Source organism: Myotis nattereri (assembly GCF_964212035.1).
Source record: "Myotis nattereri genome assembly, chromosome: 6".
Taxonomy (NCBI): Eukaryota; Metazoa; Chordata; class Mammalia; order Chiroptera; family Vespertilionidae; genus Myotis; species Myotis nattereri.
Window position 1 is genome coordinate 25,526,674 of NC_138081.1, and position 26,521 is coordinate 25,553,194.

The 26,521-nt window shown below is 36.9% G+C and overlaps 1 protein-coding gene across 1 annotated transcript in view; it reads right to left on the reverse strand.

Annotated features, from left to right (window-relative positions):
• Positions 1 to 429: 429 nt before the first annotated feature.
• Positions 430 to 26,521, reverse strand: part of HMGCLL1 (3-hydroxy-3-methylglutaryl-CoA lyase like 1) — a 168,490-nt gene continuing 142,398 nt past the window's right edge. Inside the window, exons 8-9 of the mRNA XM_081094834.1 lie at positions 5,499 to 5,624; positions 430 to 3,064 (exon numbers count right to left, since the gene is read on the reverse strand). Of these exons, the coding sequence (XP_080950960.1) occupies positions 2,963 to 3,064; positions 5,499 to 5,624 (228 nt within the window). The 3' untranslated portion in view covers positions 430 to 2,962. The remainder of the gene's footprint in view (positions 3,065 to 5,498; positions 5,625 to 26,521) is intronic.

The following is a 26,521-nucleotide window of genomic DNA, read 5'->3' on the forward strand; positions in this document are numbered from 1 at the left end:
CAATTCAGAGCATTCAACTGATACATTCTACCATAGTGGAATGTGCCTTTCTATCACAGCTGCTCAACGCCCCCCCCCCCCGCGCCCCCCCCCCCCATGTCCTATCCCTCCTCCCTATCTCTCTATCTCCAAAACTATCCTTTTAACTTTTTGGTCTGCCCCACACAAGTACAAAACTTATATCTTCTTGTACACAAAGCAATTTGCAGATGATTATTGATATTCACAGCAATTCTTCACTTGCCTATTACTTCGGTTCAGATTTCTGCCTGGTACCCAGGCCTTAGTATTTACCTCTTCTATGCAACTGAGATAGGGGTGATATTTGTGGCTTATTTACTGAATGCTAAATCACCTGTGACTCATATCTGGAGTTCATCATTTTGAACATACAGGAGGCACACATATAGAAATGAAGAGTCACAGAAGTGCAGCTGAAAAAGTATTTATTAAATATTACAGTGATCAGAATACATAACATAAAAGGGCATTCAGAATCTTCTCAGAAAGTCATAGCCGATTTCCATAAAAAAAATTCAAAACAAAACAAAAATTCATATTTGGCTTATGAATTTCATGAATCCAGAATTTAGAAAATTTCTATTTCAGTGACTTAGCCTTAAAGATGTAGTCTATAATAGGTCATCGACACACACATGTGATAAAATATATCACATATTCTAGAAAGGATATTTTCCTTGGTTTAAGGGCACATCCCATAAAAGATGATTTTGACATGCATGGTAATAAAGGTCATAATTGCTTTGCTGTTTCTCAGCCTTTCCCCAAGGCTAACCCTTGTACGGGTTTATGTGTGGGTGGGTTACTTGGGTGGGTTTTGCAATGATTCCAAGTTTCCCTGGTTAGTTGAAATGTAGCTTTACGTGGGATTCTGCCTATGGACTTTAGGCAGCTATATGTGATTATGTAACTTTCCTCTCCCCCAAAACCAGAAAAGAAACTTTCTTTCAGCTAGCAGAGAGCTTTAGATGGTTTGGGTGGAGGAAAGATGACAACTACCTAAAATAAACGTTCTCAGGGTGAGTGTGATTAGAAGTATCAAAATAGCTTCAGAAATGATCCATCGGTAGACTCGTGTGTGTGCTGTGTGTGTGCTAGGCTGCACCTCTGGTTTCTCACTATTTGCTCTGCCTTTTAAGGAGTCCGTGCTTTTTATTTCAAAACAGCAAAGTTTTGCCCTTAGCTGCTTCTATAAACAGTTTGCATCGACAGATGCTTTTCCAAATACCTCAAAACAGAAACCATCACAGTTCTGCGAGAGATAGGAAAAGTCCATCTCAGGAGATGAGGAGGTGTATATTCTGCTATGCACCATCAGGATAGGTGTCCCATCACTGCCCCAGTGCACAGGGCTGTGTTGTTTGTGAAGGGAGAAGCACAGGGGGTATGTAATAAGCAGATCCATAAAGAGCTGTGATTTTGTTTGCTTCTAGCCCTGCTCCCACCTCCAAACACTAACCCAAATGCAAAGAATTGCGGACAAAAGCTCCTGCTCTCCCAGCCATCACAACCCAGATGAATCGGCCTCTTTCATGGAAATACAGTTTGGTTTTGTCAATTATCAATATGTTTTCCTCCTGATTCGTTTCTTATTATATATCTTTAAAGTTAAATTAGTTATAATAAGTACTTCTCTTATTTTATTGAATTCCATTTCAATGTTTTAATGAATATTTAGTAGAAAGTCCATAATGCTCACATTCATATTTCAAGTTATATTCAAATTTATTTAAAGATAAGATCGCCCAATATTATTGGAGAAGTCTACATAAATAATAGAACTGATGTTTTAGACACACATGTAATAATACTGTCTCCACATTATTTGCATAAGTTACAGAAATGTTTTTCTTAACATAGTCCTCCTGTTCCTCTTCTCAACTTGATATATTACTTTTTGCTATTTCTGGCAATTCTTTCTAGTACAAAAGATAAAATTTCAACCACTTCAACTTTAAAAATAACCATAAAAAAGTCAACAAGAAGATGTGATTTAATCAAAGTGCCCTGAATCAATGAAAAACAGTTTATTTCACAAATTAAAAACTGGCTTAATAACACATTCTTAGGATTACAATGACATTTCCTCCAGCAATTTGGACGTGATCTGACAATTATGAATGTGGATTATGCTACATGTATCAATCTATTCTCATCACTGCAGTTTAGACAGCAAGATGAAAGTCATGCCTTCTGTTTCTCCACAGTTGAGTAACACCATGCTGGTTTTTACTATAACTGATGAAAGAAAAAGCATGGTAAACTGGAAGCATGTAACAAACACGGGAGGTCGTAATATGTTTCCAGGATATGGCGTCTTGCCATTGACCACAGCCTCTTGGAACAAGATAAAGTCATTGAAATAGTTAACAGATGTTCGTCATACTTGAAATGTAGAAGTTCTATTGCTAACAAGTATGTGGGGTCGGCTGGAGATCTGGCGCTTGGTCCATTATTTAACAGACTTGGCAAATGGGAAGCTGAGATCCAAAGGCATAACGCATATCAAGGCCACACACTTTGCACACTAAGCAGGGCTCGTAAACTACTGACGGTACGTACACGGTGGTAAGCCTGCTTGATTAAGTATTTCACACAGTATTTGGTATTTAGGGAAAGCTGAACTCAATTTTCACATCTACTAAATTAACAAGTGAGTTCTCTAAGAACCAAAGAGTAGACTTTTCTCCATGTTCAAAAGCATATCTACAAATTTTATTATTTAGCTTCAGCTTGTGATTTACCTGATGACTGGTCTCACTTTGTGTTGACTTCAAAATGGGTCCACTTGTACTCTTCTGAAAGGCATCTCTTTCCCCTCCCCCCCCCCAACTTGTGTCTATTCCTTCACATTTCAGAACAAGTTGACAGGAATGATCTTTAGACGCATATCTGTAGCTGAAATGGATTTCCTCAGCCTTGAGTCACAAATTCATTCATGTCAAGCATTGTAGGAGGCTTGTGCTACCTTCGAGTTTGTGGTTTTATTCACCGCTTTGCAAATAAAGTCACCAGCTTCCATTACTTTATGAAGATTCACATCCTGGTAAAAGAAAGCCAGGGTACCAGAGGGGAAGAGGCATTTGGGAGAAAGAGGACAAAACAGGTTCCTTTTAATTTTACTAACAGTTACTTAACCATTTAAAATACTAAAAATCATAATGCTCATTATTGATTTGTGGGTAAGCTTTGTTTTCATGAACCATGTAGTCAACATTTTAGACTTTTCTTCATTAAAATCTATCTTGAAGTTGACCCTGTATTCAGGCTGGCCACACCTGAATAAGTAAGTTTAATTCAGGTTGGTACCTGGATTCTAGGAAGGACAATACTGAAACTAGAAACAATCTATAAAATATCAGTGAAGGGCAATTAAAATAATAATGGTTTGGAGACGTTTAGGAAAAAGGCAGGAAAAAATACCTCTTTACAAAGAAACTTGGTAAAGCTATAAGAAATACAGGACAGTTGAATGTATAATATTTTTAAACCATATTCAGAAAAATCATTAATGGTGTGCTACTGGAGGAGGTACCTGTAGGTCAAATGAAATGAAGAATATTTAGAAATATCTGGAACTTGTTTGCCTGGGTTGTACTCTGAAAGTTTAGGTAAATCCACGTATGACAGGCCATTGAGTATGAAGACCAAATTCAAGGCATGCTCCTCAGCTCTAGGACTTAGCATAACAAAAGGTCACCTTCCAGGTCTCCACCCAGCATCTTTATTGTCACTGGAGGAGGCAGAGCATTAGGTGGATTAACCAGAGATTTGTGCTCAAGCAGCATTTCATAAGCTCCTATGTTCTTCCTCAATATGAACTAGAAACAATGTGGACTTAAAATTGAACAGATTCAGACTTCCTTGCTATTAAGGAGTAGTTTTTTTTGTTTGTTTGTTTTTTTAAAATATGTGAGTCTGTAATTTTCTTAAAATAAGTATAAAAAAATCGGGGGCTTTTTATAACAATGATCATAAAGAGATCATCATTCTAATATACCCAATTAAAAGCTAGTCAAGAAAAAAGAAATACCCAATTACTTCTCTCTTTTAATTGATTTGAGAGAGGAAGGGAGAGGGAAAAAGTTAGAAAACATGACCTGACACATATTCTGCATCAGCTAAGTTCAATGCAGTCATCGAATCTCTGAGAAAAGATCTATTTTTCTTCTGTTTCTGTCACGACTATACATTTCTGATAGAAATGATCAAGCTACTTTGTAAGTGAAATAATATTATTTCCTAATCATAGAAAATAGCCAATGACTTTTGGTGTTTACAAGAAATAGCTTTTAGTGTTTAGTGCCACATGATATAAATGAATGTTGTTGAGCATCTCTATATAACGGGCATAGAGCATGAGTAAGCTATAATAATTGCTCTCTGGCTGCACGGGGAGCTAGACACATAAATAAAATAATTCATTCTACAACTTCACTGAAAGTGGGTTCAGAGTTAGAGGCATGGAGGGTAGCATGGAAGCACTAACGGGAAGAACCCAACAGAATGGGCCTGTGAACAGGCAAGAAGATGCCAGATGAAGAATTTTTGAGGATAGTGGTGCTTCACTCTCAGGTGAAATCAAGTATGGAGAGTAAGGCCATTCCAAGTGGTTGTGAAACCATGAGTGGTGAGAAATAGAATGGTGTAGAAATGAAGACTGCAGGCAATTTTGGTGTTGCAGAAGCATCAATATGAGTAGAGGAAAGAGAAGAGGAAAGAGAAGAGGAAAGAGAGGAGAGAGGGAGAAGGACAGAGAACATTCCATTTTGTAATCCAGATGATGCTTTTATATCTCAGAAAACATTATGAAGTTCTAATCATCTGTGAGCTGTTTTTCTTGCCTTTCGTATTTTTTCTCTAAAAAAATCTGCCTTATAGACGGAATAAGTCATGCTAACAAGCATGTGGCCAAACAAGGTGCTTATTTGGGTGAAGTATGTGCTTTTCAGGCACCACTTGTAAAGAGACTATTCTTCTTGTCCAGTGTCTCACATGCTAAGTATTAACGGAGCTCTACTCCTCCACTGACCATTTTAAATGTGCCCTGGGCTCTTTGCCAGCAGCCCTAGTTGTCACTGGGAGAAAATCAAGATCTCCCTTTTCTCCAAGGAAAACATCCATAAAAAAAAAAAAAAATCCCCAAACTGTGAAAACAATAATCATAACAGGAAAGACAGGCTCTAATTCACAAGGCATGTAAAACCAAATCAGATAAAACATTAAAAAAATACTTGGGAGGTCATGAAGCACTATAAAAATGTGAAATGGTAGCATTATTGGTGATTGAACTAGAGCAATAAGTTACTTTATAAGGCTCCCCAAAGAATGTTTATTATATTTTCCCACTGTGCATTTTAGCAAATAGCAAAAGTATAGTAAAACTTTGACCTCAAAATTGCTTCCCAATCTGAGATGTATTCCAAGCTGGATCTGCAAGGAATACATGAATATTAAAATATGTAAAACTAACTTACTGTATTGAGCCCCAGGCCATTAAGCATATATATCAAATCCTCAGTGGCTACATTTCCAGAAGCACCTTTTGCATAAGGGCAGCCACCTAATCCTGAGACTGCAGAGTCCACCACGTTGATCCCCATCTGAAAAACAAACCGAAACACCCAAGGCTTGTATATTTCTGGCGTCTCAATTGTTGCATTTCTATTTAACCTGTTCCAAAGAGCAAATAAGCAAAATCTGAACCCCTTGTCCAAACATTCACTTACCCACCTGCTGCTAGAACAGTCCTTGGGGTGCTGCTTTCTTTTCTGACTAATCTCATTTTTTTAAGGCTAACAAAGTCTGCTAAGGATCTTGGGAACTAGAATAATCGTAGATCAACATTAGGATGGTGTTTTCATTGCTAGCAACACATTTTTCTTTTGTAGGGGGTTAAGCCTGAAGTAAGATGAATTCACATCTAGGTTGTATATATTCATCAACCTCAAATCTCAAGTTTTATCCTAAAAGCATTATATAAACAACATGAAATATTTCTAACATACCAACTCAAAATCAAGGTGCCTTAAACTGTTCTGGTGATGGTAGTGGCAGCATCACTGCATTTGAAATATGATTTTTGTGGAGTCAATTCACCCAGTCTTTTCTGAGCCATTATTTTACACACAACACCCTGCTGCTTTGGGAGTAGTAAAGAAATATTTAAGAGGCAAAGCATCCACAACTAATAATAGCATCAGCTCACATTTACTAGGTCCTCACAAAGGACCTAGTTATTATCCTTAACACCTTATGAGTATTAACTCACAATCTGCACAAAAATCCATGAGGTAGGTGCTCTTCTATGTCCCCGAATCAAAGATGAAGAAACTCAAGTACAGAAGGATCACACATGTTGCCCAAGGTCACCTCTGTCTCTAGAGAATTCCCATTCTGCTGTGATCTGTGGCCTCTGAAAACATTTGAGTTGGTACATGTTATATGTCTGGGGATGTCGGAGGTGGAGGGGCTCTGTGTGTGCTGGAAGACATGAGCACAACAGGCTCTGAAAAGGGCCCTGGAGATGAGATTTGAATAACAGGAGAAGAGAGGCAGACGTATCATGCCTCCGTGAAAGATGATAACTGGGTAATCGAAAGCTACCAGGAGGCCCTATCTGATTCACTCCTGGGCATTAAAGGAAAAGTAACATGACCTCATATAAAATGAGAAGCACCTGAAAGCAAGAGCTGTTGGCCAACCTGCTAGATCAGCAGTTCTCAATCACAGTCAGAATCCCCGTGCCCAGAACACTAGATCCCCAGAGTTTCTGATTCAGGAGGTCTTGGCTGAAACTTGAGAATTTGAATTTTTAACAAGATCCCAGATGCTGCTCTCACTGCTGCTCTGGGGATCACTGTTTCCTTTTTCTTTTCTTTATTAATAACCTTTTTATTTTAGAATCACTTTCGATTTTCAGAAAAAAAAATTTAGTACTGAACATTCCCGTATATTCTGCACCCAGTTTCCCTTATTGTTAACATTTTCATAATTACAGTCTTGTCATGGCTCATGAGCAAGTATCAAAAGTTATTATTAACTAAAGTCCCTACACTGTTCAGACTTTTAGTTTTTAACCTAATGTCCTTCTGTTTCAGGAACTCCTTCAGGTCACCACACTGCATTTAGTGCTCTTGTCTCCTTAGGCTCCTCTGGCCTGGGGTCATTTCCCAGACTTGCTTCCTCTTTGTTGACTGATGATTTTGAGTAGTACTTGTCATGTGTTTTGTACAATGTTCTTCAGTATGGGTTTGACTGATTTATTTTTCCTCATGTTTAGAATGGAGTTCTGGGGTAAGGTGAGGAAGATGACACAGGTGGTTCTTAATTCCTCACATCCAGGGTACTGTGATATTATGATTGATAAAAATGCACATATTTGGTCATTCAGATGGCCAAAGAATATCGGTATTTCTCATATTTGGTCTTCCCTGGTTCCTGGCTAGAGTGCCTAAATCCTTGGAATTTCCTAAGTGATGAGAGTTATAAAGGAGTCTTCTTTGTTAATGAGGTGACAAGGGGATCTCACCTAGGGATGGGAGCTGGTTGTTGTCTGTGGTGCCATTATGTGATTGGAGGGTTAGAATTTTCAGTCCCACCCCTGACCTCGAGGCAGAAGAAAGGCTGGAGGTTGACTTAATTTCCTAAGGTCAGGGAGTTTGGAGAGCTCTGGGTTGGTGAACCTGTGCAGGTGCTGGGAGAGTAATGTGCTTGCAGAAGGCATGGAGCTCTGTGACCTTCCCTGTGCCTTATCCTATGTGTCTCTTCCATCCGGCTGTGTCTGAGTTATATCCTTAGAAAATAAACTGGTGATCTAGTATGTAAAACATTTCTCTGAATTCTATAAGTCATCTAGCAAATTAGTTGAGCCCAAGGAACAGGTTGTGGAAACCTATGATTTATGGACAGTCTGTCAAAAGTACAGGGAACAGTCTGGACCTGTGACTGGCATCGGAAGTTCAAGGAGGGGGTTGTGGGAAATGCTAATCTGTATCCCGTTGGTTAGAGTCACAGATGAGAACTTGGGCTTGAAACTGGTATCTGAAGGTGGGGAATGCAGGCTTGTAGGCTTGAACATTTAACTTGTGGAATCTGGTTCTACCAGCATCAGAATTAAGCTGAATGGTCTAGAATTGTCAGTTTGGAGGGAGAAACCTCCTCCACCTCTCCCACATCGGAACTGAGTCCAGAAACCCAAAGAGATCATACTGTGAGAGTCCTTTGACTGATGGTATTAGCCTTTACCACCTGGCGGAGGTAGTATTTCCCAGGTTTCTGCACTGTGAAGCCCCACGCCCCACTTACCATACTGCACTCTGGAAAAAAACTCATGTGCAGCTCATACTTAAGGAGTGGACAATATCTACATAAACTCTTTGGAATTCTCCTATAAGGGAGATTTATCTATTCTCCCATATTTGTTTTCAAACATTTGTTTATATCAGTAGGGACTCATAGCTATTTTTCACTTTGGGTTATAACCCAGTGTTATACATTGTGTTGTTCAAGTTGTTTGAGATTTGGTTATTGGGAGCTCTTTCTGTTAGCTCCTGCATTCCTCTAGTAAGGCAAGGGGACCATGCTTTTTAAATCACTCTTCTAGATTCTTCCTTGTGAGACTTAAGATATGTTTCCTTAGGCTCATCAGGACAGAGCCATAGTCCAAAGCCCTGGATGTCTTTGGGGCCCCAAAGAAGTTTGCAGATATAATCTGTTTGCTTCTGCAGCTTAATTTCTCCTGATTATACTTCTCAACATGGAAAGGTCTCAACAGCTCTCCCTCCATTACAACCTCTTTCAAACAGTGATCCTACAAGGTCAATCCTATTCAGGTGTTAACAAGTGACCAGCTAAAGTACTTGTCCATTTAAAACAGGGGTGGGGAGCCTTTTTTTCTGCCAAGAGGCATTTGGATATTTATGACATCATTTGCAGACCATACAAAATTAACAGCTTAAAAATTAGCCTGCTATATTTGGTCAAACATTTAATTAACTCACCCCTAATACCTTGGCAGGATCAGACCAAATGATTCAAGGCCTGCAGGCCGGACATGCCCCACTGCTGATTTGGAAAAATTTACCAAAGTGCTGTGAATCAAAATACTAAGTATAAGAACTACGTGCTAGGAGTGAAATTTGTGGTATTGCCCGGTGGTTGGGAAAGACAAATGTCAGGATGCTGCCTCATCTCTGGGAGTCTGCCATTACATCCAGTGGGCAGAGGGATTCTTGATTTACAGAAGTCTATCAGTTCAGTAGAATTTAATCTAACCCTCACCAAGACAGTTTTACTGGTTCTCAATCCTGGCTACCCATTGTAATCACCTTGGGACCTTTCAAAACTAACACCCAAACTTCTCCCCAAACCAATGATATCACAATTTCTTTCTGGGAATGAGATCAGGTATTGGTTCCCTGTGATTCTTTTGTGTATCTAGGTGTGGGAATCCCTGAGGCAGAGTTTCCCATTGATCTTTCCTTTATTAGTCCTGGGTCTGAGTCAGCTTTAATTTGAGAGAAGCTCTGTACCCTGGGGGCAACAGTTAATTAAGCATGACTGGTGGACTTTTCAAGGACATCAGCTTCGGAAAGAAGACCCCAAAAAGTATGAGGTAGCAAAAGCCAGCAGTACTAGCAAGGTAGGTGAAAGGTGGTGTCAGCCCACCATGAGGGCTGGAATCCGCATATCATGTTCCTTTCCCCACTACTGAGGATGAAAGCCCTGCAGCCACAGGGCCACACAGTCCTAATTGGCCTTTTGAGAAATAGTGAAAAAACAAGTCCCTCTTACCTTGTAACTAAAGCCCTACTGAGTGTAACTAATGTACCTTATTGGGTGACTAACATGAAAGGATTATTCATAATAAAATAACCAGAGTCACAAGAGAGGAACAATAATTAACCAATGTCAAAATTGAGCAAACATAAAGACAGAAAAACAATCTCACATTAAGTCAAAGACTGAGAGAGCAAACTAAAACACTGTGATATTTTACACTTTCAGCTCAAAAAGATTGTTAGCAATGAAATAGCATAGAGCAACAGGATGTGGGAAAAAAACGTCAACAATATGGACAAATCTCACAAACAAAAAGTTGTATGAAAGAAGTCAGGAGCAAAAGAGGGCATCCATTATGATTCCATTTAGTTAAGTTTTCAAATAGATAACAATTAATGCTGTAAGAAGTTAGGATCATAGTTAACCTTTGAAAGGTAAATAAAAATGGGCACAGTTAGAGCTCCCCAGGGTGCCGACAGCATTCCATTTCTTGAACTGGGCTGGAAACACCAATGTCAGTTTGTGAAAGTTCTCAGAAGTTTGTGTTTATAAATTGGCCAATTTTCTGTGTGTGCATTAGACTTTGATAAATATCAATGACAAAAAAAAAAAGCAGTGTTGTTGAAAATTCAGGTAAACAGAAAATTTAAACTGGTAGGGAAATAAATTGTAATTTTTTTTTTTCTGAGGGGCAATTAATCAGCAATTAGTCTTAGTTGCCCATATCCGTCATCCTAGTAATTCTTATAAAAAAAAAAAAAGTGTTTCCCAAGGAACAGTCCAAAAATCCTAAGTAAATACATGGTGGGAAAAAATAGGTTTATAGCTGTGAGTATGCAAAACGGAGTTTATTCTTATATTATTATTCATTAATTATTGCATTATTTTCTATGTGAATAACTGTAAACCTACTTTGCCTACCCTTATAATTAGATTAACATATATTATATATATTTAATCTGTTTTGTATCTGAAACACACCACTAACACACATCTATATATAGATTTGTCACAGTAAAATTTATAAGAATAAAAATTTTAAAGCAATTCATATACCTCTAATGGGAAATAATTTAAATTAATTATGATGTAGCTATAAAATGGAATGATAAATGCCATGTAAATGAATAATTAAGGAAAAGAAACAGGTTGGAGAATGTTATAACAGTACATAGAATCATGATCACATTTTACTCCCCAAAAAATAGGATTTGGATGGTATGCCAAATACTAACAGTGGTGATCAGTGGGTGGTATGATTATAAGTGATTTCTTTTAATTCTGTGAGCCCTTGTTTTCCAATGCATGTGCGGACTATTAATTACCATACATATAAGTAGAAAAAGTAAGATTTCTGCAAATTTTAGCCTGCTGTAGAATGACAGTAGATAAATGAGAGTGAGCACAAATGAATCCAAGACTGAATTTCTCAGCATCATTATTTTGCATCTAATTGATCTTCCCAGGGTCCAGGACTGTAGAGCTGCTCTGCATGTCTGACAAAGGCAGATGTGATCTGGGTGAAAAGCTACCTGGAAAATGGTCTTTTCTCTTTCCTGGTATCAGACTAGATCTAGACCTGGATTCTCTTTCAGTAAGCTCTTCACACATTAATGGAATCAACTCTAAAAGCAATATGTGGATTTAACGTTTAAAGAACCAAATTTAAAAAGAGCTTATTAAAGTATACATTATCTGTGAAGAAGAATATTAAGATATTAGTTCCTTTTAAATTCCCTCAAAACATTAAAAAACAAAACCCCACATACACAGTATTTTTAAAATATTTCTTTTTATGGAATATCTCCTACATTCTGTCCTCTATTAAATGTGAAACTCTATTCCTCAGAAATAAAGATCTCCTCAATGGCTAATGTTACCCATATATTAAGTAAGAAAATTTTATTTTTATTTTGCATGTTTTTTCTGCATCTACTTCTCTATCCCATTAGAAATGGCAGGTAATGCTATGTAAACAAGTTCTCAACAGGATGAGAATAAAACCATTATTTCTTCTCTTCATGAATTCTGTATGGCAAACAAGGGACCATATTTTGTAATCTTTATTATTAAAATTTATTGAAATTGTGGTATTAAAGTAAATGCCACTGTATGCACTATATAATATAGTATATTTGGAAATAATTGATGGGCCACCTGATACAAGAGATTATCCGCATTGAAAGATCATTCTTAGAAAGACACTCATTTTCCCACTTCTCCAAATGTAAAGCACTACTTTTAAACTTTCAGGCTCCTGTGTGTGTGTGTATGTGTGTGTACACCCTCGTGTGTGTGATCACACAAACACAAGTGTTTTGCATCCTATAATGCAAAAACAAAACCTGTGTTTTGCTTGGAAGGAAAGTACATCTTTAGATGAGTAGCCACATGGTGGCAATGTAGCTCCAAAATCCACCCAAAGTCAATCAAGAATAACTCCATGGTGTTCCAGCGCAAGAAAATGGCAAACACGTAAATAAATAGCTTTATGTAATTCAAATAAATATTTTTCCTTTAAAATAAGAAAATTTACAAATGGTGTGTAACACAAACTGTAAGTCAATTTATTCAGTCTATATTTTTTATTCTTCTTTTAACTTGAACATGTTTATTAATCCTGTTCTATGTGCCGGGAACTTAGAATACATACAAAGTCATGTACCTCGTGAAGCATGAGAAATGAAACTCACTTTATATTTTGTCTGTCACTGAGAAGCAGCTTATTATCCAATGAGAAATAATTATCTCTTTAGAGCTCAAGGAATGAATTCTCCCTAAAACAAAATAAATTCAGAACTCAAAGGATTGAGCTGTCCTTGGCCCCCACGTTTCTCAAAGCTCATGATTAAAGCTATTAACCCAGTAACCCAGGCTATGGTAAACTTGGTGAGTGCATTTAGAATACTCCACCTGCTTGAGCTCTCCAGATACCAGTATGTGCTTGGATCTAAGTGCTGAGGAAAATAGATAAAATACTAGTGGCTGCTTTTGCTGGAAAATGAAAAATTGGTGTAGCTAGATCATGAACATATTGCTCTGTACTACAACTTTGGGTGAGCTCTGAGGAGTACTGATTCTCTATGGTGTTTAGATGCCCAGACTAGACTAACATGTGAACTAAAAGAAAAGTACCGTCTTGACTTTTTCTTGGTGCTGTCAGATCTTGCTATTTCCCAAACAAAACTGAGAAATGCAATAAGAGGAGCCAAAAATTCATTTTGCAAAATATTCAATGAAATCTAAATTTTAGGTATTGAGGATACATAATACTAAAGTCTCAAGGAGCGTATACAATGTTAGTAATGCTATTTTTGAAATGGCAGCTACTTTGTTTACATTTGAAGATATAATTTTATTTAAAAATCTTTAATAATGTTACATTCAAATAAATTTTCTGATAATGCAAAGTACTTATTTTTGGATTTAACTTATTCGGGGGGAAAAAGGCACATATTCATGGAGGGTAAAATATTTTGAAAATACAGATCTTGCCTTGAGTTGCTTCTCAACCAGCACTCTAGACAGTTACTATATATTGAGTACCAGCTGAGAAAGAATCCTATTTGCTATAAATATGTTGTGAACATAATATCATGCTATATAAGCCACAGATAATGAACAGTTAGCATACAAGAATAAAGCATAGTGTTTTAAAAAACTGAAGTACATACCAAAGTTGGTATGTAAATAATGATAGGTATACAGATTGCCCTTAGGGGATGACTAAGCTAATGGTGATTGATTACTAATGTCTTCTATAACATCTTTCACCTGAGAAAGGTTTTCCTACGTGCTTCGTTTCTCCTCACCTTAATACATCCAGTGAGATAGTCTTACCTTCATTTAGAATATTTCAAATGTGTGTACATAGACGGGGTATTGAGAAAGTAGAAGGAAAAACTGATAAGGGGAGTTTCAATTGTAGTGACACTGAGAAGATAATAAATACTATTAGTTAGTGAACATTTATTAAATGTTTATTTTGTTGTAAGTATTGCACCATATGCTTCCCATATGATAAAACCCCACAAAATCAATGTGAAGTGAATAGTAATAGTAGTGCATGCCTAGATTACTGATGAGGAAACTAGGGCTCAGAGAAGGCAAGTGCTTCATAGAGGAAGAACACAAATTCAGTCTAACAGCTGTGGGCTACTGCTCAATAGTCAATATAAACTGATCACATGCCAGACACATTACTAAACACAGATTATTTCATTTGATTGTGAATTAGAAAGAGAGCATTGACAAATGAAAATACTTCATTTTCTTATCTTTCTTAAGCTTCCTGAAAAGTTTCTATTACAATTTAGCAACATTATCAAGACACTTGAGAAAGTAAATGATTGTTGTCCCAGTCATAGTATTTTTAGGAAGCTAACCTGAGAATATAGCCAGAAATGCTAATACAGGTTTATGTTCAAGGGTGGATGCTCTTTGTAGCATTATTTATAGCAGTGGGAAAAGCTCGTAAGGGACATGTTCAACAAGAGAGAAACGGTTAACAAATACTTCAACAAAGATAAACTATTATGAAATAATTAGGCATTTTTAAAGAATATTTAATGGTATGAAAAAATTGATTATAAGAAAATTGACAATTAGTATCCTGCCCTCTATGTTTGGCAGGATTCATTAGTGTTTCTTCTAGATTTTTAAAAATCTACTTTATTATGTATATTTGTATATATAAATCTCTTGTATATATAAACCTCTTCTATATATAAATTTATTGTACACATTCACAGTCATGTAATTAGGACAAATGAACCTTATTTTTACTCTTCTTTCACAATCATTCCCTTCTTCTACCACTAAAATACCCCCACCCCCAAAGTAGACAGGCCTTGCTCTATTTTCTAATTTCTTAGATTTAATTCAAATTCTATAGATGATCCCTTTCAGGATCATCTCCTTTTGTCCATTCTTGAGTGGATATTACCTCTACTTCTTTAATAGCCAACCATTCTCTCTAATCTATTAGCACAAAATATTTGGATTAGTTGTGATAATAGGAAGACCATATATATTTTTTTAAATGTTAAAGCAGCAAGCAATATCTATTAGCTTCATGAGGTTAGGAATTTTATCTCATTCATATATGCTCAGTATATAGCATTAGTACCCAGAACATAAGTTACTATTCAAATATATTTTAAAAAATAATCAAGTAAATGATATGCACAGAAAAATAATACATGTAATATCAAGAGCTTGGTGCAAGTATGTCTACACAGGGTAATCAATTAACTTGATAAAATTCAATTAGAGACACAGAACTACATAATAAGGATAACCAAATAAATAAAACATGTCAATAGATCACTATTTTGTTTGCTCCCTAAACCTTCTTTTAGAAGTGCCTCATCATAAAGATGGGCTTTTTTTGTTTGCTCACTGACTTTTTATTCATCCTGGCTGCAGCTGATTAGACCTACATGAGGTCAATCACAGTGCCCTCCCGCAGAATTTGGAGCAAAGACAAAGACAGAATCCATTTTTCTCAGAAGTGAGATGTACAGCATATGGCTTTAGCAGCATTTTTTTTTCCAATGGGGAGGAAAGACATTTGGTCTGTAGTAAAAGGTAAAATGAAGCATAGTCAAATCAGAGAAATGCCACCTGAATTCCAGACAGCCTTTCAGTGCTTCCTGCGGTCCAACTTTAATTTCCTCCCTACCTTTGTTTTTAAAAAAACATTTAATGAGAGCTGTGCCAAATGCATTTACCCACAAAATAATCCCAGGAAGTAAGTACTATTATTATTCTCATTTCATAAATGAGAAAACTGAGCCACAAAATGTTTAATAATCATACAGAATGTCACATATTTGGTAAGTGGTGAAAGCTGAGAGTCAGAATAGGTGTAAATGCTTCCAAATCTATGCTCTTGACTTGCCTGTATACTTTCTCTAAGAGGTTTCTATGGGACACCATGGTATCCACATAATAGTCTCCTTTCTGCTTAAGGAGCTCCAGTTGGCTACTGTTACCTGGACGCAAAGAGTAGTCCCTAACACATCATTAAGTTAATGACCTGGCAGAGAAGATATTCATAAATACAATGAGCTATAATATAAGGTAGAATGTGGTAGCTATTATAATAATTATAAACAAAGCTATTCAGAAGCACCAGTGATATAGGTTCTATATTTTGTAGTGGAGCAAGGAAGGAGAGGTAGGGGGGAAAGTTTGATGAATGGTTTGGCTCTGAATTGGGCCTTGAAAAATGTGGAAAAGTGGGGAATGAATACTCTACAGAGAGGAAACAGTGAGAAAGACACATACGATGAACAGGCCAAGGACAAACTGAGTTTAATGAGACTTATTGTAAGGAGTGTTGGGGTGTGGATGGAATACAGATCCTCATCATGGCAGGCCCTGAATGTCTTTCTATAGGGTATGAGCTTTATTGTCTAGGACATAAAGACCTACTTAGAGTTTATGAGTAATCATGCCTTCATCAGCATTTTGTTATACTCAGATTTCATTACCAAGGGAGCAATAATTGTGATAGATAGAAGGTTAAAAAATATGTAAATAGAAATACTAGCTAGAAAATAAGTACAATGAATCAAATCAGTGGTGACGACTATTTAAAATGAAGCAGAAGGAATAAAAATATTTTTAAGGAATAAAGTTGAAATAAGTTTGTGAGGTAAAATATTGTCTAGAACAATGAGGAATAATGGAAGAAAAAAGTGTAATTAACAAAAGCATGTGATTTTTAGTTTAACAACTAAATGGAGGATTCTCTAGTAACTGGAATGATATATAGAATCAACTCTAGTGAAAGGTAGAAATTGCTTTCTTAAAAATCATTATAAATGTAGAAAACTGGATAGATAACACATGATGTTTCTTAAAGCAACCCTGATGTTTCAAAACTAACATTGATTCTTTTTGATCTCTCATTACATACCCATTTCCACTTGCTCAACTGCATCTGGGGTGATTTCATGGCTTCTGTTATGCTCTAATTCATAGTTAAGCATTCTTATAACCCAAGGAATTAGTCCTGGGTCTCTAAGAAGAGTCCAAGGCTCCTCCTTTCTGCTGAGTAATAGGGGTGTGGTTGGTGATAATGGGTGATAGACATTCTAGGTAAGTTTAGGGGAGCCCTAGAACTGAGGGTTTGTACACAAGACTCAGAAATTCCCATCCTTCTGGCTGAGATGACAAGGCATCAAAGTCAAAGTGAGTTGTGTGGCAAGTAGGACTCAAGGCAGCCTCAAAGACAAAAGGGCACGTAAACCTGTCATAGAAAGCATACAAGGGTTTCCCATTTCCCCTGATAGGGCCAAGAGGGCACTGGTGGGCATAATGGCACTAGAATCATGACTAGGAAAGTGCAGAGTGTGGGCTAATAACCACAGATCATGGTTAGAGTACCATCACAAGGACCAAGGCTGAACAGCCTGGAACGCTCCATCTCAGGGGTGACAAGGGACTGAGGATGCCATTAGACCAGGTAACCCTTGACTAATGGCAGGATGGTACTTAAAGTTCCTTCCAACTTAGCTCACTCTTAAGGACAGTAGAAAAAGAGGGGCAGGAGAAACTTGAGACATTTATTTTTAAATCAGAAATGACTTAAGGTGATTAACACACATATTCAGCCATTTACTAGGAGATATTTAGGGGCATTTAGGAGGATTCATTAAACTGGACATTGTTATGTATTTGCATAGATATGGAGTGTAAAATATCTTATAATATTACATCACTGTGTATTACCACTCACATTCTCATTGTTCATTTCAAATAACTCAAGTTCAACCTGATTTCTAAATAACTTATCAAGGACCTTGCTTACTCTAGTGCCACCATTGACCAGAATATCTCACAAGATATTTATGGTAACAAGATATTAATTTTTCTAAGCAGTGAGTACAATTTGAAAGAAGAAAGCTTAGCATCCATGAAATCAGAATGGGCTTTTCTCCAGTGGAAGCCAATTATTCAAAGAAGGTAGGAAAATAAGAGTAGGTGTAATTACAGTTAAATATATAGGAGATTAAGCAGATTTAGAAAAAAACAACAGATCTGGAAAACATGATATAATCAATGGTTGCGGCAGTTGTGGGCATTTATCTTGGGATAAAACTCAGAGGTAGATAACAGTGGTAGTTACATAATTCAAGATGATTTTGTGGTCCAGAAAGTAGACACATTCTGTACAGCTCCAGAGCAAAACATAGAGGGAGATTGTGCTTGATTATGAGGGATAAATTTCTAGCCATTCAGTGCTGCCCAAACTGAATGGTTTAACTCTCAAAATAACCATCTTCTTGCCACTGAAAGTATAAAAAGACAATAAAAATCTACAATTGTAGAAAAAAAAATCCCTTCTACAGTGAGTGAAAGCCATGGTCTTTTTGATGGCCTCTAGGGTGTTATCCAGTCCTAAGTCAGGCTTTCTATAAATGCATGTTAAATTTAGTTTGCTCAATAACATGCAATTGTGTCATAAAGTTATAAACATAGACAAATTAAAATATTAAGAGCTTCTGCTCTTGTAGTTTGAAGCAATGCATTAATGAGGTCAGATCACTAGGTATCTAGACTAAGACAGGAAAATTCTTAGCAAAGACGCAGTGATTTCTTAAGAAGGCAAAAATGCAATAAGCCTCCAGATGGTATGCAGCTGTGATGTTCAGGGCTAGTAACCAAGAAAAAGTAATATGAAACATAGTTTTTTAAAACAAATAAACAGACAAACAAACACAGTTGAAGATTCTCCTGAAGGGTGCCAAACCCACACATATCTGGTATTTGTGGCAAGGCTGCCCAGTACCACTAGACTTATGAAAGCTGCCATATAACTTGTAACATACTTATTTGTTTTTACTTAAATACTTCCAATTATTCCAAATTTGATGCCCCCCTTCGTTAAAAATAAAATAGATAAGCAGATAGCAATCTTTAGATTTAGTTCAATTCAAATGCTATTTCCCACACTGGCTAGATAACATTTAGGGGAGAAAAATTACATTATCCTATATAATAAAAGGCAAATATGCAAATTGTCCCCTCACCCAGAACTTCGACTGGGAGTTCAACCAGGGGCTGGCCCCTTGTCCGGCTGGACCCTACCCACGCATGAATTCATGCACCGGGCCTCTAGTAGGATATACAGTGGGGCCTTGACTTACGAGTGTCCCGACTAACGAGTTTTTCGAGATACGAGCTGTCTCTTGGCCAATTTTTTGCTTTGAGTTGCGAGCTAAAATTTGTATTATGAGCCAGCTTCAGATACCCCACCACTAGTTGGCGCAGTGAACGTCACAGTGAACTCCACAACATCAGCCCAGCATCATGTGTCTCACTCGTTCACTTTAAGATTTGACGTGCGAGTAATTTGAGTTACAAGCTCCGTTACGGAACAAATTAAACTCGTTAGTCAAGGCCACACTGTATAAGAAAATACACAAAATATAATTCATGGTTAAAAACAAACAAACAAAAAACCAACAGATTGATATGGGCGAGAATGCAGGTTAGTCTCCACAACTCTCACAACAACTAGATAGGTGCCATCTGATTTTCAAAGAACATTCCTCCATGATAGTCAAGTGAGTGAGGGTTCTAAGAGGTCTTGCATGTCCATCCCTTTTCTGTTCCTTATCACAGAGGACTGCTCCCTGGACAGGGAGGGGCTGCATTCCCCAAATTCCCTTATCAGCTAGACTCCTGCAGGTTCAGCCAATAGAAGGCTCTGATGGAGGGAGGAGCCAGAGTACTTCCCTCTCTCTCTTTCTCCAGCAGAGCCTGTTTCCTCTGTGGCTCTATATGCCCACTCTTGACCATGGGCAAGCCCACCATGGTTCTGGCCTTCTCCTAGTGAAAGGGGGCTGGTCTCCAATATCCCTGTCTGTGGCTCATACAGTTTAGGGGCCTCACTGATGTTGCAGTGGTGGTTTCCTATGGTTGGTAATCTTAAAAGTGGGGCACCCAGGGCACAAAAGTTAAGGAGGCATCCACTCTTAGGATTGGCCAGTACAGAGTAAGCACCTGGAAGTGAGTGGACCCTATATTTTGTACCTATGCACCTGGTTTACCACACCCTAATCCACACTATTGTTCATCTCTGGGTTGCCTCATTCATTGTCTATTTCGTTTTACAGTTCTCCCATAACCAGTTAAAAAATTCCCCATATTCAGTTGCTTATATGGCTCCTGCTTTCTGGCTGGAACCTGACAAATCCTAGCATCCTTTTCATGGAGATCAATCTTAAATTTGCTTCTACATAGCACTTGTCAAAGGCAGATCCAGAAAAAATTTAAAGAAAGACACTTTGAGGAATCCTGTCAATTCTCTTCTAAAAATTTGAGTTCTATCCTTATATCAACTTATTTCATGAGAAAGACATATAACTCCATCTCATTAGCTTAGACTGTTCAAAGATAACTTCCCTGAATTCCACTTTAAAGTGATTCCCTTGAATTTATTGATAGTCATTACAAAATATTTTTTAAAAGATGTCTTTTACTGGGGGATCCCCCCAACACACACACGTACCCTAAAGACTCCTGCTGGAGATATTGTCCATTCATTTTACTACATTGCATACTGTATTAATCAGGATCATTAGATTGAACTATTTAAAAAAAATAGAAATTTATTGGTTCAATTGAGTAAAATGTGGAAGAATTTAGTAGAGCTGATCCCTTGCTTTTTCTTTTCCTCGTTTGTTTTTTCCCTCTCTCCCTCCCTTCACTCTCTTCCTCTTCCTCTCTCTCCCTCTCACTCTCTCTTTCTCTCTCTCTGTTGCCCTCTCCTTCTCTTTCTCCCTCCCCTTTATACATCCTTCCTCTTCTTTTCTCTTTCTTTTCTTAGTTTTCGTAATTTCTGTCCTCCCCTCTTCATTTATTTTTGTGTGTGTTGGTTTTATTTTTTGATGTCTGCAATGACAAAGGTCACCGATGTTTATATAAGAAAAGCAAACACTTTTTCATGAGCTCCAACCAGAAAATTCTTGGGCAAATAATCTTTATTGACCCACCTTGAGTCACATGTTTATCTCTGGACCAATTATTGAAGTCAAATGCATTAGAGTGCAGAGATTGCTGGCACTCATACACCTAGGAGGAGTGTGTGTGTGTGTTGGGGGTGGGGGTTAGGGAAGCGCTATAATTTCCAAGCCCTCACAAGGGGGAGGTATTACTTTTGAGCAGACCAAACAACAAATATTCACTAACTTCCTACTACAGAAGCCACTCAGTATATTCCATTTAAAATTAAATATCATAAAAAATGATTGATTAGTGTTGAGCATTAATGTAACTATATCTTTGCTTTAGGAAACTTAAAACATTTAATGCTCAGTAGTGGCAACTGTCCATCCGATCATTGAACAGATATTTGTTGAGTTCCTTACGTGGCTCTGGGTGCAAAGTATACAATTGTGTAAAATAGTACATATAAAACTGTACCCTCAGAAACCAAAATTTCTGAGAAAAACAATGGTTAAATAAGATAAGAATAATGCAGGAAAACGAGGGACAGGAGAGAAATGTCAATTTACACCATTCTTTCGAGGAACATTGCCCTGATAAAGGAGTACTATTTAAGATGAAACCTAGATGAGGTAGGAGAGTGAACTAGGAACTTATCTGAAATAATAGTGTTTAATGCAAAAATGAACAAGGTCAGAACAAACCTTTGAAAAGAAAGAATGCATATTATATTTAGAGAGCAGTAAAGAGAATACTGTTACCGTGCAGAGGAGCCATAGAGACAATTTTAGAAAATAACATCAGACTGTGTAGGACCAGATCTTGTGGACAAGTATGTTTTAATCATGTCAGTGTCATTAGTGTAGCACAGCAATTTTCAACCTTTTTTATCTCATGACACAGATACACTAATTACTAAAATTCTGTGGCACACCAAAATATATAGTATTTTTGGCCAATCTGACAAAAAAAAGGGGTATAATTTGGAGTCATTCACACAGGAAGGCTATTATTGTGTTGGCTGTGGTCAATTTTTTATTTGACAATTTAAGGGAAAAGAGGTCAGTGCCTCTAAGTAAACAGGTGGGGATTTCATGTTTTAAAAATTCTTATGGCATACCAGTTGAAAATCATTGGTGTAGCAGATTGGAGTCTCAATCAGTATTTTGCAATAAAATACCTTTGGGCATTGCACTTCCTTCCATATCTCAACACATTTTGCTGTTTAATAGGCCACGATATCTTGGGTTAGTAAACCACAGTGGACTAGGAAGCACATTATGAGCCAAAGCTCATATGGAGTATGAACAAATTAATTGGGGTTATATGTATGCTTTTCTGTCAAATAAAATGTTTACTTGAATAAAAGTTTCCTGTAACTTATTACAGGAAATTTTAGTTTCTTACTGGACATTGCAATGTAAATTTCATAAATGTTTATTAGTTGAACAAGTTCTCACTTCACAGGGACACCTCCTCTTCTGTCAAAACTAGTACAGAATGATAGCTCTTGGTTGCACTTTCAGTTTTATGTAAGCTAAAGAATAGATCAGGTATTTAGCCAGTATTTTCTAACTATTCACTTACAAAAGACTTAATATACCAATATATTTAAAATACAATCCTTGACTGAAAAAAACTTATAATGTAGTAGAAAAGATCTGATGTATATGTGGATACTTAAAATAAAAGGGAAACTGTGAGAAGTGCCAATTCAGGTAAATTAGGAAAATATTATGAGTTCAAAGGGGAAGGAAATTATTTCAGGCTGAGATAACAAGAGCAAGTTTCATGGAGGAAATGACATCTGAATTTGGCCTTGAAGAGTAGGAAGATTCTATAGATAGAGAATGTGGGTGGGGGAGCAGTCCTTAAGAGAAAAGTAAAAACAACACCAATGACTGAACTTGTTAATAACAATTTCCTTGTTATTTACTGACATTTCACATTAGCCTTCACATAATGCTGAATTCCTCCTGCTGTGTAGTACCATTTGGTAGACATATCTCAAGTAGCACTAATTTTCTATTTATTAAAAAAATATTAAGTGGTTTCTTTGGACAGCTCACTGGGGGGACATAGATAAGGTAAGATGCAATCCTATATAATAAAAGCCTAATATGTAAATCAACTGAATGGTGGAACAAGCAGTGGAACTACCAGTCACTATGATGCACACTGACCACCAGGGGGCAGATGCTCAATGCAGGAGCTTCCCCCAGCCTGCAGGCCCCAGGCCAGCCAAGGTGGGTGACAGCCGGAGGACCCTGCTGCCCTGATTGCCCTACTGGTTGCCCCACAGATAGACTCTGATCACTGGCCAGGCCTAGGGACCCTACCCATGCACAAATTTTGTGCACCGGGCATCTAGTATTATAAATAACTCTAGATGCTTAATAGAATAGATTTTTAAGATAGCATATGCACAGATATATAATATGTTGTAAATTTCAGTCAACTGCTACATTAGTGAATGTGTTTAACATAGCTAAACATAAATACATAGATAATTGTGTAGTTGTAGCTGTGGGTGTGTGTGCATATATTTCAGCTGTATCACATAATAACTTTAATTTCGAATTTACATTTTCATTACAGCTAATGTCTACAGAATATTCATAAGTACTACTGCATTTCTTAATAGAAGTACGTCTGTTCTTGCTCAGTATTTCAGGTCAGTTCCTAATCTTGTATCAATAACTCACATCATCTCACACGTCCAGGAGAAATTTACATCTCACAAATGTATGCATGTTTCCATAATATACAGCTGTATTAGAAACTGGACAGAGCTGGAGCTCTTCCAGGCACCGTATCTCAATAAGGATTAGAGAAATCCAAAACCTTAGACAAAGCAAAGGACAACACAGTAAAGTTGTCTATGCAAGAGAGTGCTAGTTATCTATTTCAATATACTGATCCCAAAAGCAGTATTTTCAAGTGGATTTTTAGCTCGAAACGGAATCATTTTGGTGTACAAGTAACTCATTTTCACTTCACCAGAGACAAATGACAGGCCACTGAAATTCACAGAAAGCACTTAAGCTTAGCTTTACCCAAGTTTTTGTCCCTTTTGCCAAACAAATATAGTAAATCCTCAATGTCACCAATAGGTTCCATGATGTTAAGAGAAAGGACATATACAAAACCAATTTCATCATAGGTTACCTGAATTAAACAAGAGTTAAGTTTCTAAGAAATGACATTGAACAAAATGATGTTATTTAAGGATATACTGTATTTGTAAAAATTATTTAAAACCATACAAGGATTGGGGGAACACAACGCAATACAAAGACCTTTGGTTTTGTTTTCAGTTCTTTAATACCTGGATATTTTATTTTATTTATTTACTTATTTATTTTTTAAAATATATTTTATTGATTTTTTACAGAGAGGAAGGGAGAGGGATAGAGAGTTAGAAACATCGATGAGAGAGAAACATCGACCAGCCGCCTCCCGCACACTCCCCGCTGGGGATGTGCCCGCAACCAAGGTACATGCCCTTGACCAGAATCAAACCTGGGACCCTCAGTCTGCAGGCAGATGCTCTATCCACTGAGCCAAACTGGTTAGGGCTGGATATTTGATTTTAGAAAAGCCAATTTACTTCTTTTGTCTCCACTTCCCACATTCAAAAAGTGAGCTGTTGAAATAGTTCCCTTTGAACTACTATTTTGGAATATAAAAACAATATCCTTAGAGAGGAAGAAAAGTTCATGGGTGCTCTCCTAATTATAAAGGAAATGAGAGATGCTTAGGAGATCCTTATAAAATAGTTTTATTAAGGTGGCATTCAAGGTGCTAATATATATATACCTGTCACACAGGGTAGGCAGGCAGTCTATACAGGTTTGTTGATTACATGAACATATTTTTTTGCTTCTGATGTATTAGTCGCCTGATAAAATATGACAGTTAAAAATACATGTTTAACATAAAGAGAACAGCATGTTTACATGATTAACATTACAAGAAAAAAAAAAGCCTCTTCTAAGTTACAGTTCTAAATATCTTCTGTCATAGATTTCTTTAGGAATCTGAAGAAAACATTACATCCATTTGCTAGAAAATAATCCCTAAAAAGACACACTCAAAATCATACACATAAATCTGATCCAAGGGCAGAACACTTACTTAAAAGGAATATATTGAATTCACTTGTCATCCTTATTCAAGGGAGGAAAAACACTCTACTGATACTTGTGAGCTCTGTAGCCTATGTATGTAAACATTTTTGTGTCAGTGTTTTTTAATGCAGCAATTTCTGAAATTTAGTATAAAGATAAGTTTTAATGTCAACATACCTTATTTATTGGTACAGCACTGGTAACGTTTATCTGACCGAGTAAAGTAGGAAATCTCTATGCGACATATATAAGATGCAATATCTTCTCATGAGAAACAACTTAATGTGTTTTATTAAGACTTTTGCCCTTAGAGTGCTGCTACAGGATTTGAAACCAAAGTCATTTAACAATGTATGATGAATATGAAAAAAATCCAATATACGCAATCTATTCTGTGGTGTTTTTTTGGCCTGCAGTGTAAATACCCTAAAGAATAATAACCTACTATATCATCTAGACATTCTTTAAGTCAGTAAAGTTGTGTGGTGTTTTTATTTTATTTTGAGTAAATGGTCTTTTAGACAGTCTAAGAAAGACACATGTGGAACACATTCCTCAGCTTTCTGAAATCTCCAACTGTGAGTGGTACATGTATAGTCTTTTGAAACTTTCAAAAATAAAAGGCAAATCACATTGTAATTCTCCAAATAAATAATACTATATCTATCAAATACTGCTATCAGAAAGATTTAGGTAGAATTTTAATGCCTACTAATCATGGGGTGGGGATAAAAGCAAATGCTTAAAAAATTTTCAAATTTTGTACTTCTTAATCCTTCACCTTTTTCACTCAACCCCCCAACCTCCCTCACGTCTAGCAACCATCATTTTTTCTCTGTATCTATGATTTTGTCTGTTTTGTTTGTTCACTTATTTTGTATTTTAGGTTTTACATATAACTGAAAGCATATGGTATTTATATTTCCCTGTCTGACTTATTTAAGTTAACGTAAGACTCTCTAGGCCCATCTATGTTGTCACAAATGGCAAGATTTCATTCTGTTTTATGTCTGAGTAATATTCCATTGTATTTATGCACTGTTTTTTATCCATTTGTCTATCAATGAACACTTAGGTTGGTTGTTCCATATCTTGGCTATTGTAATAATGCTGCAATAAACAAATGGGACGCATATATTTTTTCAAGTAAATGTTTTGCATTTCTTTGGATAGATACTTCCCAGAAGTAGAGTTGCTGGGTCGTAGGCAGTTTAATTTTAATTTTTTAAGAACTTCCATCTGTTTTCTATAATGGCTACACAAATATACAATCCCACCAACAGTGTACTAGGGTTCCCTTTTCTCCACATCCTTGCCAACACTTGTTACTTATTGACTTATTGATGATAGCCATTCTGATAGGTGTGAGGTGATATCTCATTGAGGCTTTTATTTGCATTTCCCTGATGATTAGTGGTCTTGAGCATCTTTTCAAATAAATGGCTGTTGGCCATGTGTATGTCCTCTTTGGGAAAATGTTTATTCAGGTCTTCTGCCCCTTTAAAAATCAGATTGTTTTTCTTTCTGGTGTTAAGTTGTATGGCTTCCTTATATATTCTGGATATTACTCTCTCGGGAATTATCATTGGAAAAGATCTTCTCCCATTCAGTATGTTGCCTTTTTG